General features: G+C 41.7%; 1 protein-coding gene across 6 annotated transcripts; it reads left to right on the top strand.

Annotated features, from left to right (window-relative positions):
* Window positions 1-702: 702 nt before the first annotated feature.
* Window positions 703-7,696, top strand: LOC127334511 (probable magnesium transporter NIPA2). 6 transcript variants are annotated; one of them, XM_051360980.2, is made up of 10 exons: window positions 703-838; window positions 927-985; window positions 1,081-1,255; window positions 1,447-1,503; window positions 3,054-3,144; window positions 3,221-3,381; window positions 4,319-4,446; window positions 4,535-4,672; window positions 6,131-6,223; window positions 7,066-7,696. In XM_051360980.2, the coding sequence occupies exons 3-10, from the start codon at window positions 1,129-1,131 to the stop codon at window positions 7,237-7,239; spliced, it is 969 nt and encodes a 322-aa protein (XP_051216940.1). In that variant the 5' UTR covers window positions 703-838; window positions 927-985; window positions 1,081-1,128; the 3' UTR covers window positions 7,240-7,696. The 6 variants fall into 6 exon arrangements, with proteins under 6 accessions (XP_051216940.1, XP_051216939.1, XP_051216942.1 ...); XM_051360979.2 differs by having other exon boundaries at window positions 927-969; XM_051360982.2 differs by lacking the exon at window positions 1,447-1,503 and having other exon boundaries at window positions 927-969.
* The last annotated feature ends 6,386 nt before the right edge of the window (window positions 7,697-14,082 follow it).

Here is a 14,082-nt window from a genome sequence, read left to right on the forward strand (position 1 = left end):
GAGGAGCAAAGAGGGAAGAACAAGAGCAAGACACACTGTCTGATAGTCTTAGCACATTTGTTTCACCATAAAAGTTATTCGTTCTGATCAATTACATCTCTTATGGAACATGTTGTATAGAGTAGGATGGCATTTTTTGTTGCATAAAGTGGCATGGTACATGTTTTTTGTTTCCCAAAGTCTGATGGTACTGCTTGTGTCGCAGTAAAGCTAAAGCATGTATTAAGGCATATCTAACTTAGAGAGTTTTGTCGTTGTGGCCCTCTTCCTCTATTATGCCTTGTAATCTTCACTTCATTTACGTATAGTGAGATTCAAATGTAGCTCTATTGCTTTCCATCAATGAAAGAAGATTTTTCATGATTTCTGTTTATTTTATCTTATTTGTTATATTCTCCTGAAAACGTGAATAATCTGCATCTTGTTACAATCTTGTTTGTCTTTGTGACGCCTCTTTTCGTATATTTGAGGATTTTCCTCATTGGCTTCAAGCTTCATGATAGTTATCTTACATGGTCTTCCCAGAAGACAAATCAAGTGTTGTTCCATTTATTTTCTTTAGTTTACATTTTGGATATGTAGAGTCATAAGTCAATAGTCTTGTGTTGTTTTCGTGGTTACTTACTAATTACTATAATAGGTCTCTTTATGCGAGTGCTTCTTTCAATCTTTCTTTCGCTTACACAGGTTTGAGCTGCAGCATCTGAAGTGTTCTGTCCTTTCCATATTAGTTTTAGCACAAAATAAAGAGAAGTGCCTCTCCCGAACGAAATCGTGATTCTGCACCAGTTTCTTCTTATAGACTCCCATTGTGACTGTGGAACTAAAGCAATTCAAGGTTTGTTCCTTCATTATGTTATCTGCAAATCAAACGTAGCATTGTTTGGAATCAACCAATTCTCAGTTGCTTTCATCTTCTCTCTTAGTGCAAGGGTTGGTTCTTGGTAGTGCAAGCAAAAGCATCCTGAGGTTAAGTTTCTATTGAGCAAGGAACACTGAAAACTTTTATGCAGGTTCATTATATGCAATTTCTCTTCATTTCCTTTTGTCTTACCTATCTTATTATTGTTTGGATTGCAGGATTTGTCCTTGGGTTATTTTAGTTCGTAAGGAAACATCCCACCAAATATGGTGGCCTCTCTAGACAACGTGAGAGGCTTGACTTTAGCTATGTCATCCAGTGCATTCATCGGTTCAAGCTTTGTAATCAAGAAAATTGGGCTGAAGAAGGCTGGGGATTCTGGGGTAAGAGCAGGTTGTACCTCTGCTGACAACTGCTTATCCAAAGTAACCCTTAGTTGCATAGCAAGTGAATTTTTAAATGCTTTTCAGCTCTTGAGCTTTATGGAATAATAATGATCTGTTGAATATATGTACGTATGTATATTGCCATTTATACACTATGACAACTTGATAATTTTGATTTCTTACGCTGATGCACTGTAGGTTCTGGAGGTCATTCATACTTGTATGAGCCATTATGGTGGCTGGGAATGACCACTAGTAAGTATGGACTGTGATAGCGCAATTGAGATATTTAACATCGTCAATAATTCAAGTTAGCTATACTGTGAACTGTAGCCCACTAGTATTTATGTGTTCTTGTGTAGAGCTTTTCGAGCAACTGGCAAGCGCTGCCTTTTCATTCAGAAAGATAGATAGTTACAAACACATGTGCATGTTTCTTGGGTGAAACGTGGGAATGATCACTAGTAAGTATGGACCGTGATAGCGCAATTGAGATATTTAACAACAACAACAACAACAACAACCAAGCCTTTCAGTCCCAAATAAGTTGGGGTAGGCTAGAGTTGAAACCCATAAGATCTCGAATCCAAGTCATGGTTCCGGAACGTGGATAGCTAACTTTCAGTTGAGATATTTAACATTGTCAATAATTCAAGTTAGCTATACTGTGAACTGTAGCCCACTAGTATTTTTGCGTGTTCTTGTGTAGAGTTTTTTCGAGCAACTGGCAAGCGTAAGCTTACTAAGCGTGGACGTGTGGGGAGACATGCAAAAAGCTAGGATTCTCTGAGTTGCTTGTTTAGATTTTGTAGCGTACATGCTTTTTAGCTGGTTGTTTATAACTAAGTTGGTCAGACAACTTCCGTAAATCAAAGTTTGAATACTCACTAGGTTCGAATGAATAAGGTTTATATTTTTTTTTCTGAAAAGACAAGCCAACTAAAGTTTGACCAAACTTTTAGAAAAATCTATCAACAAATGTGATATCTTATGATGTATCTAACAGTATTGCTTTTGTATATTGCATGTTAATGACTTTTTTGTAAAAACTTGGTCAAACTTTACATGGTTTGACTTTTAAAGATAATATAAGACTTATTCATTGGAACGAGGTAGTACTGGTTATTTTTTTGTAATTGTTTGTTTAACTTAATTATAAATATTTGGAAGAATGAGCTTTCTGCATGCTGGTTTAATCAAAGTATCATGATTTTATCGTAGAAATAGGGTAAGTAGAATCAAAGTTGTATAACCCCACTCCGATAAAGGAGCCCTTGGACGACTCCATATTATTAGGGTTATACACCTTTTTTTTATGAAACTGTTATACAGCTTCAGTTCAAGTAATGGTAGATTCAGGAGTAGCTATTTCTCACATGAAGTTACTAGTAAAACTTGCCCAACCATCATGACTTCTATACTGCTCTGATGGAGAACACAGTAGGCAAGTTATGTTGGTTTGGCTGGCAGGAATAACAACTTTTTACAAAGCCTCTCCTCCTTACTATAAAAAGGTTTTATCTGTTTGGTTTCAACTTATCAGTTTGTCTGTACAATTTTCATCCTTTCGTGAATCATTGATTGAAACGACTGTTAATCCATGTCTTGCTAGTTTAGATGACTAGGTCACTGTGGGTATTTAACTATTTATTATTCTCTTTTTGCCTTCATTAGTTCCATTTTCAAGTTTAATAGTGTAGAAATACAGCCTCACCGGTACAAGTGAAATTGCATGTGCTACAACATTCATAACGATGAAATGGAAGCTGAAACACTGCTGATGTTCATCTTGCTTTACCTTGCAGTGATTCTGGGGGAGATAGCAAACTTTGCAGCATACGCATTTGCCCCTGCCATACTTGTTACTCCTCTAGGAGCTCTGAGCATTATATTTAGGTAGCAGCTATACTATTTGCTTAAATATACCTATTTAGCATACTATATGTTCATGTTTAATCTTTTGCTTATGCAGTGCAGTGCTTGCACACTTCATCCTGAAAGAGAGATTGCATATGTTTGGTATTGTTGGTTGCATCTTGTGTGTTGTTGGTTCTGTTGGTATTGTTTTGCATGCCCCCAAGGAGAGGGAGATTGATTCAATGGAGGAAATATGGCATCTTGCAACTCGGCCAGGTAGCTACTTGAGGACCTGCCCCTGTACATAGGGAGACCCAGCCAGGAAATATGGCATCTTGCAACTCAGCCAGGAAATATGGCATCATGGTTACTTTTATTTTTTTTCCTGAAAGAAAACTGTAAGGGAGACTCCTTCGAATAATTAGGATCTTAAATTCGTGTCCGGGAGGACTTCAACCCAGGGCCCCAACCATTCATTTTGTCTTCGCTATTTCATGACCTAACCATCGGTTCGGATCCCATGGAAAGTTGCCAAACTACAGAAGTATATAAAATTGGTCAACTGTTGTTCAAACGTATGAATATCTAAGTTTTTTCTGAAGTTTTCAATTTTCCTCCACTATTCCAGTTAAGTTCCTATTGTTAGTCTTGTTAGCTCACAGGTAGTGTGTAGGAGGTAGTCTATTTGTGATGCTGCCAAAAGCTACTGCAGATGGTATTGCATAGTGTTTATAGGATACAGGCTAGGTACACCATGTAGATTTCTAAAGCCTTCTATAGCTTTCTACTGCTATCCTTCTACAGCCTTCTATTACTAGAGCTAACCAGAGTTTGCTATTGCCTAAGACTTACATATGCATATAACTACTAGAATACGCTAGAACATACTAGCACCTACAGTATTACTAGAACCTGCTAGTCCTACTAGAAGGTACTAGCTTAACTCCAAAGCAAGGATTACTCTAACACCTATTTGTTTTGTGTGTGGAGCTTCTGAAGGAATGCTGATCACAACGATTCAATATATAAAAAGATAACTTAAAGTTTATAAACTTTTCTCCGACGCAACAGTACCTTTACGTTATTTTTGCCGTATTCCCTTTGATTTGGTTATAACTTGAAGTTCATAAACTTCTCTTCAACGTAACAATACCTTTACCTATTTTTGCCCTATTCCCTTTGATTTGGTTATATCTTTGGGCAATATCTGCAGGTTTCATCGTTTATTCATGTGTGACTGTGGTTGGCGTTCTTTTTTTGATTTTCTGGGCTGTCAAACGCGCTGGTCACAGGAAGATGCTTGTCTATATTGCAATCTGCTCACTAATGGGATCCCTCACGGTACATTAGTAGTGTAGTATCTTTGGATTAACTAATTCAATGTGTCAAGTTAGTGATTGTTTATTGACATGATTTTTTGTCCGGACAGGTTATCAGTGTAAAAGCAGTTGCCATTGCCTTGAAGCTGTCATTTAGTGAATCAAACCAATTCATCTACGTGCAGACATGGTTCTTCATATTTGTTGTCATTATTTGTTGCGTGGTGCAGTTGAACTATCTAAACAAGGTAACCAGTAATTATGTCTAAGGCCTTTATTTTGTATAATTTGCATTTTTGAGAAATTGGCTATACCCTCTACATAACTTCAATATTCAATCCAATGGTATAATCCTGGGTTAGTGCTATCTGATATATGAACTTGATGGTTGTGAGAGTGTGTAAGAGACCGATCTAGATCTAGATCTTAGCACGAGGGAGGAGGGAGTTGGTATGGAAACTTTGGGAGGAAGATACACCACCCACCAGGTTCGTCCGGTTCAATGTCTGGTCAATTGAGAACTTAGGGCATCCACAACGTGTAGCCATAAGTAGTTCCAAATTTGGATTTTGGAACCAGTTCCCTACATTGTGAGGGTGGTTCTAAATAGAGAAAAATAGGGAACCGGAGCAACTTCTTGCTCTGATGCCAAATTCCACCATCCCAATAAAATAGTATATTTCTCTCTCTACTTGTATGCATGAGAGGCAGCTAGGCAACATGCTGACCGGAAGACACCCTTTTTATATGTTTTTTTAGTTAGAGATGGGACCCACGATACAGTTATTTAGCAATGGTCACGTTGTGGAGCCGTAGCCAAATTTCGCTGCGATGCCAAACAAAGTGTTCTGTCAGATTTGGCCATTTGCACATTGTGGATGCCCTTACAAAGCTAGGATGGTGGCCACACCTCACACCCCACCAACCACTCAGGTTGGGCCCCTTGTCTTCCATCAGATGGCGCTTGGCTTTGGAGGCAATGGTGATGATCCCTGAGCGACTCTTGGCTCCCTGGCTCCTGAGTAATGTTGGCACCTGAGTGGAGCTTGCTCCCAAGCGGCGGCGGCACCTGTGAAAGAAAGTTATGTGGGAATTCACATAGTTTCTTCAGTATAGATGTTTGGCCGGAGATACTTGGTCTATTCTACATCAATTTTGTTTATTCCTGATCAAAACTTATCCCACTTCATGGCAACTCTTATGAGAAAAACTGCAACTGGCTGATCACAAAATCAATCTAAAACTTCTGACAAGGTCTAGCCTCAAATGAATAAGCACATAATCACCTTGAAGCATCTGACATGATCTAAGCCTTGATTTCGCAAGCATATGTCTGACGTGTTTAGCTGATAATCTGACCAGAGCAGGGTTCAGTTTAGCATATCTCAGTGACCATGTTTTTGTTCTTAAATGGAAGACTTGCCGATGATTGGTTTATTTTAGTTTTCCAAATGTAAGTACACTTGTAAGACATCTGGTAATAAATCTATCCTTCTCTAGATCCTGCCTAATTATTTATCCAACGATAATTAGCACAAATTTTATTGTTCTGAAGGAAATAAAACAGGTAAAATTATGAATTATTCATCCAAATGTTGAGTTTTTTTTACCGATAACTACACGACCTTAAGGTCCTTAAAGGCTACAGAGATGAATCTGAGATATGTTCTAATAGTCTATTTTCACCTCTTGTTTAACTGATGTAGGCTCTGGACTCTTTCAATACGGCTGTGGTCTCTCCGGTATACTATGTGATGTTCACCAGTCTTACTATTCTTGCTAACATGATTATGTACAAGGTGATATGCCTATCTGTTAATTCCGAAATATGTTTACATAATATTGATCATAGTTTACTTATCTCCCAGAGAAGAATTGCAGTGCATAGTAACGATGAATCGACATAGTATCAATTATTAGATGAAACCATCTATAAGAAGTGATACATTACAAAAGTTTGCCTGCCAAGGATATAGGAAGCCTGGTCTACCTTTTTTTAATCTCTTTTTGTCTTGTATGAATTCTGCAAAACAAGTTTAAAATGTGTTCCATGTTGCAGAAGAAATTATATCTGCAATATACTCCGTATAAGATTTAAGGTAGAAGTCTTGGTGCATATGAGGTAATTTGGGTAGAATAAGGTCCAAAGATCTAGGATAGGGCACTGTCACTCGTGTACCTGCTGCAAGGCCTAATCCTGTCATGGTAGCAAGGCTCTGAGTTCTGAGGCTTATATCTGTTTTCAGTGCTTAATTCCAAATGTTGCACGATAGTTAATTGTGCATATCGCACAACTGTGTCTTTGATTAGTAACTAGGCTTATCTCACTATCCTTGAACTACTAACCAAAAGTATATTTTCTAGCTAGATATTGTTCTCTATCTGTTTTGTTTATTGTAATCAAGTCGCTGTCTTGCACATGTACACCGACCATAGTGTGCTATCCCATGTCCAACAGCACTCAAATAGTGAAAAAGTTTTACATGTTCTTATAGGAGTTATCTTATAAACTAAAGTGATTGCTTCTTTCCTTGAAGAGTTGTGTGACATAAGCAATATCTGGACATTATAAAATTGAACATCTGTCTAGTATGCACAATAGTTTTCATCTGACGTCTGGTCGTGGTTATTCCCATTCCAGGACTGGGTCTCGCAGAATGCAACTCAGATAGCAACTCAACTTTGTGGGTTCGTGACCATTGTTGCTGGAACTTTTCTACTGCACAAGACTAACACGAGCAACACAGATAGCAACGTGAGGAGTACACCAACACCTCCACCACCACCACCTGGTCAGCTTTGTCTGGAGGAATGATGCCTACTCCCAAGTCATTAACTAACTTTAGCTCCACATTTAACATGTACCAAAAACATTGGCTTGCAAAGACAAAAAAACATATTGAATCTGATTGAACATTATATTCGTCTGGGCCTTTACTCCTAAAGATACAGCAGGAGTGTTTTGGGAGCTCTTCATGGGATTTTGACACATATCAGGTCATTCCTCTTGCGGGAACAGAAAAAAAAAATCGTTCCAAACTGGCTGTGTTGTTTACAAGCGGATTGTTTTGGTGCTTCTTTGGAAGGCAGGATTTTCATGGGACTTTGCATGATTTAAGAACACTTTCTAGTTAGCAGCATATAGTGGTGTTAAAGGTTTCCCTTCTCAATGTGCAGAGGAACTGTATGAATATAGAGCGTGCACAACACAATAGTACTTCAAATTTATGAAGATGGATAAGTAACCTTGTCTCACAATTTTCTGTTCCAAATTTGTTGAGCACAAATGTCTAGTACTCCTTCCGTTCCATATTAGTTGTCGCAGATTCGGATGTATTTGATTGCAAAATCTATTTGGATACATCAAAATCAGCGACAACCAATATGGACCGGAGAGATTAGTTAAGTTGGTAATTCTATCACATCTGTTGAAATAGTTCTTTGTGGTCTTTGTCAACAAATCTTGCTATACAGAGAGAACAAAATCTTGCTCCCATTTTTCTTTGACTTGTTCAGTGTGCTTAATTTGTGTATATCCTCATTGGCTCTTGCATCCATTTTTCTCTTTCTAATCAGTACTCCCTTCGGTCTGAAAAGATCGACGCGGAGGGAAGGCAAAACTACACATACATACGCACAGTCCTGCGTTGATTAAATGTGGCCGGAGGTAGTATTTGCTGCTCGTGAATGGACCTGTATGATAATCACCATGTACTTTTGCATCTATTTATACCTAATTGTGCGTTGTTACAGGTGGATTTCAGATACCTAGACATGCGTCTATTTTTTACTTTAAGATATGTGCAACCACTTTAAAACATGCAAAATACACTATCTGCTTATTATTTGATCCTTCTGCCTGTTTCATGTGCTCATTGTGAAATATGGACATTTTTTTTTCTTTTTAGAGGAAATCAATTCCTGCTCATTGCAAGACATGTGAAATCCTCCACACACAAAATCCTCAAATGTGAGGAATCTTCTTGAAGCCATCCTTACAACATCTCACCCATCTTAGCACCAAACACGATCCCCCTCTAGGCGACATCTGTGTTCTAAATCGACAATTTTTGTCGAGCGATGCCAAGGCAATGCAAAAACAGGCACACGCGAGCGTGCGACAACTACGATCGAGTAGGTGGAAAACGCGACAGTCCCTGCCATGTTTCCTGCCATGCGTACCCTCACCTTACCCCTCTGATTGGAATCCTCACCAAAAAATCTTATCTTCCCTCCTTCGACACCTCTAGTGGCGGTAGGTGGCTGAGACGCGGATCTACGTTCCGTGGTGACTTGTCCAAATCTGGCAACGGACTTGGGCAACGGCAAGCGGTTTGGACGCAGATCTGCGTGCCCCAGCGATTTCTCCTACTCCGGCAACAGTCTTGGGCGGCGACAAGCGGCTAAGACGCGGATCACCCTCACTCCATCGGCCCGGCTTGTACTCCCTCCTCAGCTACGACAGAGGTAAACTATTGGAAATATAAGCAAAATTTTCCGCATAAATTAACCAAGAAAAACAGTAGATAAAACATGGCTAGAATTAAAGGAAACAAACTAGGCATGCCATCTAACAGAGACTATGAGAAAGACAATTCTAGACAAGATACTAGAACTAGAAAAAGCATCATGATATCAACTAGGACAATCAGCAGAACATACGGAACAGTGGAACAAGACCTGTTTGCATTGCCGGTGTGGTCACCAATGTCGTCGTAGAGGATGCCGATGTACGGGGAGAAGTCCTCGTCGGGGAAGAACTCATCCGAGTTCGTGATGAATATGAAGCAAGTAGTCGCGCAGGGTGCTCCTAAAAACCTTATTGGCGATCTCCCGTACAAGATCAAAAGAGGCGGGGTTTCGGATGCCTACTGTCCCAACTCGCGGTGCATGCCGCAAGACGGGATGGGGAAGATCTTGATCGGTGCAAAGCTTTTGGAACCAGGAGGATGTGGTGTGTGCGTTTTCGTGTGTGTATTTCTTGAGAGGGGCAACCTCTATTTTATAGGCACACATGAGGAGGTGAACATGCTGCGTTGGAAGAGGAAACAAAAGGACAGAAGACCTACAACAAAAATGTTTCAGCTTTTGCAACTGTTCGAATTCCATTCATGAGTGGCAAAAAGGAGAGAAGTCTCGGCTCGAGGCATTCCCGCAAACCGCAGCGCGCACGTGATGCATGTAAAATGCATACATGAACTTTTTCCTTTATCATATTGAATTCCCACATATTTGCAACATATATGATGATAATGCCATGTTTTACATTGATTTATGGGGATTTACCAATGATCCCTTTTATTTGGTTTATAACTCAGCAGAACAGGAAAACCCTATTTTATGTATTATTCACTTTCACAGACCTATACAAAGTCAAATTGACCTGGGATTTTTGGAGCATCATTTTTTTCATCGGGAGAAGCACCCTGGGACATGGAAGCACACCTGGATGGGCCTAAGGCCAAAAATAGCCTAGGTGGCGCGCTCAAACATCTAGGGCGCACCACCTGACCTCTTTCGGCCATCGATCGTCCAAATCATGTGATCTTTTCGCCCACCGACGTATTTTGACCTAAAAATCATGATATATATGGCCTCTAAGAGTTCTCGGGAGGAGAGCGCCGCGGAGAGACAGAAACACGAAAACGGAGGCTGCAACAGAGAAGATTGGAGGGGAAACTGATAAGGGCTAAGCCCAAGGATGTGCCCGATCTTCACGGATTTGGGTGGAATTCGTGGGGGAGGTGGAGGAACGCGATGAACACGAAGAACGCGGAGGGGAATCGTGGGGATACAACACACACACACGCACACAATCGGTTTTCCCTCGTTGGCCCGAACCACCAACTCGATAGAGGTTGCAGGAAAAGACCTTCCGGTAGAAGTCCCGCAAAGAGATCGACGAATCGAATCCCGAGAGATCTAGAAGGGCGAAAAGACCGGAAGGTTGATAGAAGTGCAAGCAAAAGACCAAATAGGTAGAAGTGCAAGCAAAAGATCAACAAACGGTAGAAGTCACCAAAGAGATCTTCACGAGTCGATAAGGAGCCCGGGTGGGTACAAGATCCAAGATATAGGTAGGGTTCCCACAAGGGTGAGCAAAGCTCAGGTTTAATTTCACATCAAGTCTAATCTCAGATTTGAGCCAACTAGGGTATTTATAGTAGGTGGGGCGAAGGGGTAAGTTACAAGCTGAATCTGCCAGTTTTGGTGCTGAAACGCGCGTAGGCGGAAGTTCCGGCCTCAAGGGGCGGAAGTTCCGGTCGGGCGGAAGTTCCGGTCGTCTTGGGCGGAAGTTCCGGCTGGATTCTCTTCAGACAGCATCTTGGCGGCATCTGGGCAGAAGTTCCGGTCCTGGGGGCCGGAAGTTCCGGCCAACTTCCGGCCTAGTTCCGGAAATGGCCAATTTCCTTGCGGCACTATCCAGTGTTGTTTTGGCGCAATTTCGGAACTAGGGCGGAACTTGGGCGGAAGTTCCGGTGGCCAGAAGTTCCGGTCCCTCGGGGCGGAAGTTCCGGCTGGATCCTTTTTCCTGGGCGCTGGAAGGCATCTGGCCGGAAGTTCCGGTCCTTGGGGGCGGAAGTTCCGGCCTGTGCGCTGTAGCTCCATTTTCATCATTTCCAGCTCCCTCTTCCTTGGCGTGTTCTCCGTGGCTTGTGTCTTGGTCGATGTACCTGATTGAACATAGGGTATTTGCATGAAGTAGCACGCCATCCAAAGGGGTATCAAATGCCTACGTGGAAAGGAGCGAATTCACCTCTTGGTGTAGAGCTTGGGCTCGAGCTCGTGTCATTGGACCGCGAGGAGGGCTTGTCGGTCTTGAGGAGGCGGTGTCCGAAGGCCACCCCGTATCATCTCCCCCCCTTGGGAAAGAGTCGTCCTCGACTCTATGTTCTCCTCATCGCCATGATAGGGTGAGAGGTCGGACACATTGAATGTGTTGCTCACCAAGTACTTGGATGTTGGTATGTCGATGACGTAGGCGTTGTCGGTTATGCGCTTGAGGACCTTGAAGGGACCATCGCCTCGGGGCTTGAGCTTGGAGTTTCTTTCTTGAGGGAAACAGTCCTTGCGAAGATGTATCCACACTAGGTCTCCTTCATTGAAGATCCGTGCCTTCTTCTTCATGTTGAGTCTAGTTGCTTGACGAAGAACTTGTTGCTCGATTGTTTCCCTTGTATCTTCATGTAGCTTCTTCATGTATTGTGCCCGCTTGTCGATGTTCATGTTGACTTGCTCATGTAGCGGGAGAGGAAGGAGGTCAATCGCCGTAGGTGGTTCAAACCCGTAGACAACCATGAATGGGCTTCTCATTGTTGTAGAGTGCTTGGCGCGGTTGTAGGCAAACTCCGCATGCGGGATGCAATCTTCCCATGACTTCAAATTCTTCTTGACAAGGACTCGGAGTAGTGTGGAGAGGCTTCGGTTCACCACTTCGGTTTGCCCATCGGTTTGTGGGTACGAGGATGACGAGAACAAAAGCTTGACGTTGAACTTGGCCATTAGTGTCTTCCAAAGGTAACTCATGAACTTGACATCTCGGTCCGAAACAATGCTTCTTGGTACACCGTGGAGTCTCACAATTTCCCTAAAAACAAGGAGGCAATATGTGAAGCATCATCCGTTTGGGAGCATGGTATGAAATGAGCCATTTTAGAGAATCGATCAACCACTACAAAAATTGAATCATGACCATATTTGGTTCTAGGCAATCCTAGTACGAAATCCATACTTATATCGGACCAAGGAGCATAAGGAATAGGCAATGGTGTATAAAGACCATAGGGGTTGGAAGTGGACTTAGCTTGTAAGCATGTTGTACACCGTCGGCAAAGGCGTTCCACGTCGCGGTACATTCTTGACCAATAATAGTGAGTGGAAAGCATGGCATATGTCTTCTATCGTCCAAAGTGTCCCATAAGACCACCACCATGCGATTCTTGTAAGAGCAAAAGGCGAAGCGAAGACATGGGAATACAAAGTTTGTTGCCCTTGAACAAGAATCCTTGGTGCAAATAGAAATCATCGATGCCCTTATCACTAGAACACTTTGCAAAGATTGGGCCAAAGAAAGTATCGGAGGCATATAAGTCTTTGATTTCATCAAGACCCAAAACATTGACATCCAAACGAGTGAGTAAGAGGGTGAGCTTGCGGGAAAGAGCATCCGCAACTACATTGTCCTTGCCCTTCTTGTATTTGATTACATATGGAAAGGACTCAATGAACTCAACCCACTTTGCATGTATTTTATTCAAATTGTGTTGACTTTTCAAATACTTCAAATACTCATGGTCGGAGTGGATAACAAACTCTTTTGGCCAAAGATAGTGTTGCCAAACTTCAAGAACACGAACCAAAGAATAAAGTTCCTTGTCATATATAGGATAGTTGAGGCGTGCGCCATCCAACTTCTCGCTATAGTATGCCACGGGTTTTCCATCTTGCATAAGAACTCCACCAATACCTAGTCCACTCGCATCACATTCAATCTCAAAAGTTTTGGAAAAGTTCGGAAGAACAAGAAGTGGAGCCTCGGTAAGCCTCTTTTTCATCTCATCAAAAGCTTTTTGTTGTGCCTTGCCCCAAACAAACGGAACACTCTTTTTAGTGAGCTCATTTAAAGGGCAAGCAATAGTGCTAAAATCTTTCACAAAGCGTCTATAGAAACCGGAAAGTCCATGAAAACTTCGAACTTGACCAACATTGGTAGGAGTGGGCCAATTGTGGATGGCCTCAACCTTGGAAGAATCAACTTCAATACCATTAGCGGAAACCACAAATCCAAGGAAAACCAACTTGTTTTGTGCAAAGGTGCACTTTGGAAGATTTGCAAAGAGCTTTTCACGGCGCAAGATGCATAAGACTTCTCTCACATGTTGCACATGGTCCTCGAGATTTTTGCTATAAATGAGAATATCATCGAAATAGACAACCACACTCTTGCCAATGAGAGGTCGCAAGATGTGATTCATGAGACGCATGAAAGTGGATTGCGGTGACCCAGCATACCACTGCATGTTGTAGTATACAAGTCGTTGATATGATCTTTGCGAAGGGACTTCTTCACAATTTGCCATATCCCTCAGAGTGGTACAACAGAAACATTGCAGGTCATAACACTCCATACTTTATTACAAACATTGTCTTAACAAGTTGGTATTCTCACAGGTCCTATGAGAACACCCTAAGATACTACTTAAGTACGATTACAACTCATAACAATATAAAGAGCTCAACAACTTATTTAGGTAAGTTCTACGTTGCTCGGCTCTATGATGCTAAGGTATGTCACTACTCCTCCACCTCCGTGTCATCTGGTCCGTAGACTATCCCATAGTCTACGCCTTCCACTCCGCCGGTAAGATCAGGTTCTTCGTAGACCAGCTCGTAGCTTCCTTCTGGTGCTCCATCGTTGATAGCCTCCACTTCCGGATCACAGTCTAGCAAGGGTGTCGAAAGAAAGTGAGTACATGTAATATCCCAGGTAATGGGGTTACAAAAATAGAGGAAACAGATGTGTGCATTGCATTCATGCATAGAAAATCTGGGGAATTTTCGCGCTTTAAAGTAAAACAGTCCACGATGCTTGAAGTTTCACTTGACCTTGGTGGAATTGAAGTAGCTCATCAAGTCAAGCGCTATAAACCTCAATGTG

This window comes from Lolium perenne, chromosome 6 (genome assembly GCF_019359855.2).
Source record: "Lolium perenne isolate Kyuss_39 chromosome 6, Kyuss_2.0, whole genome shotgun sequence".
NCBI lineage: Eukaryota > Viridiplantae > Streptophyta > Magnoliopsida > Poales > Poaceae > Lolium > Lolium perenne.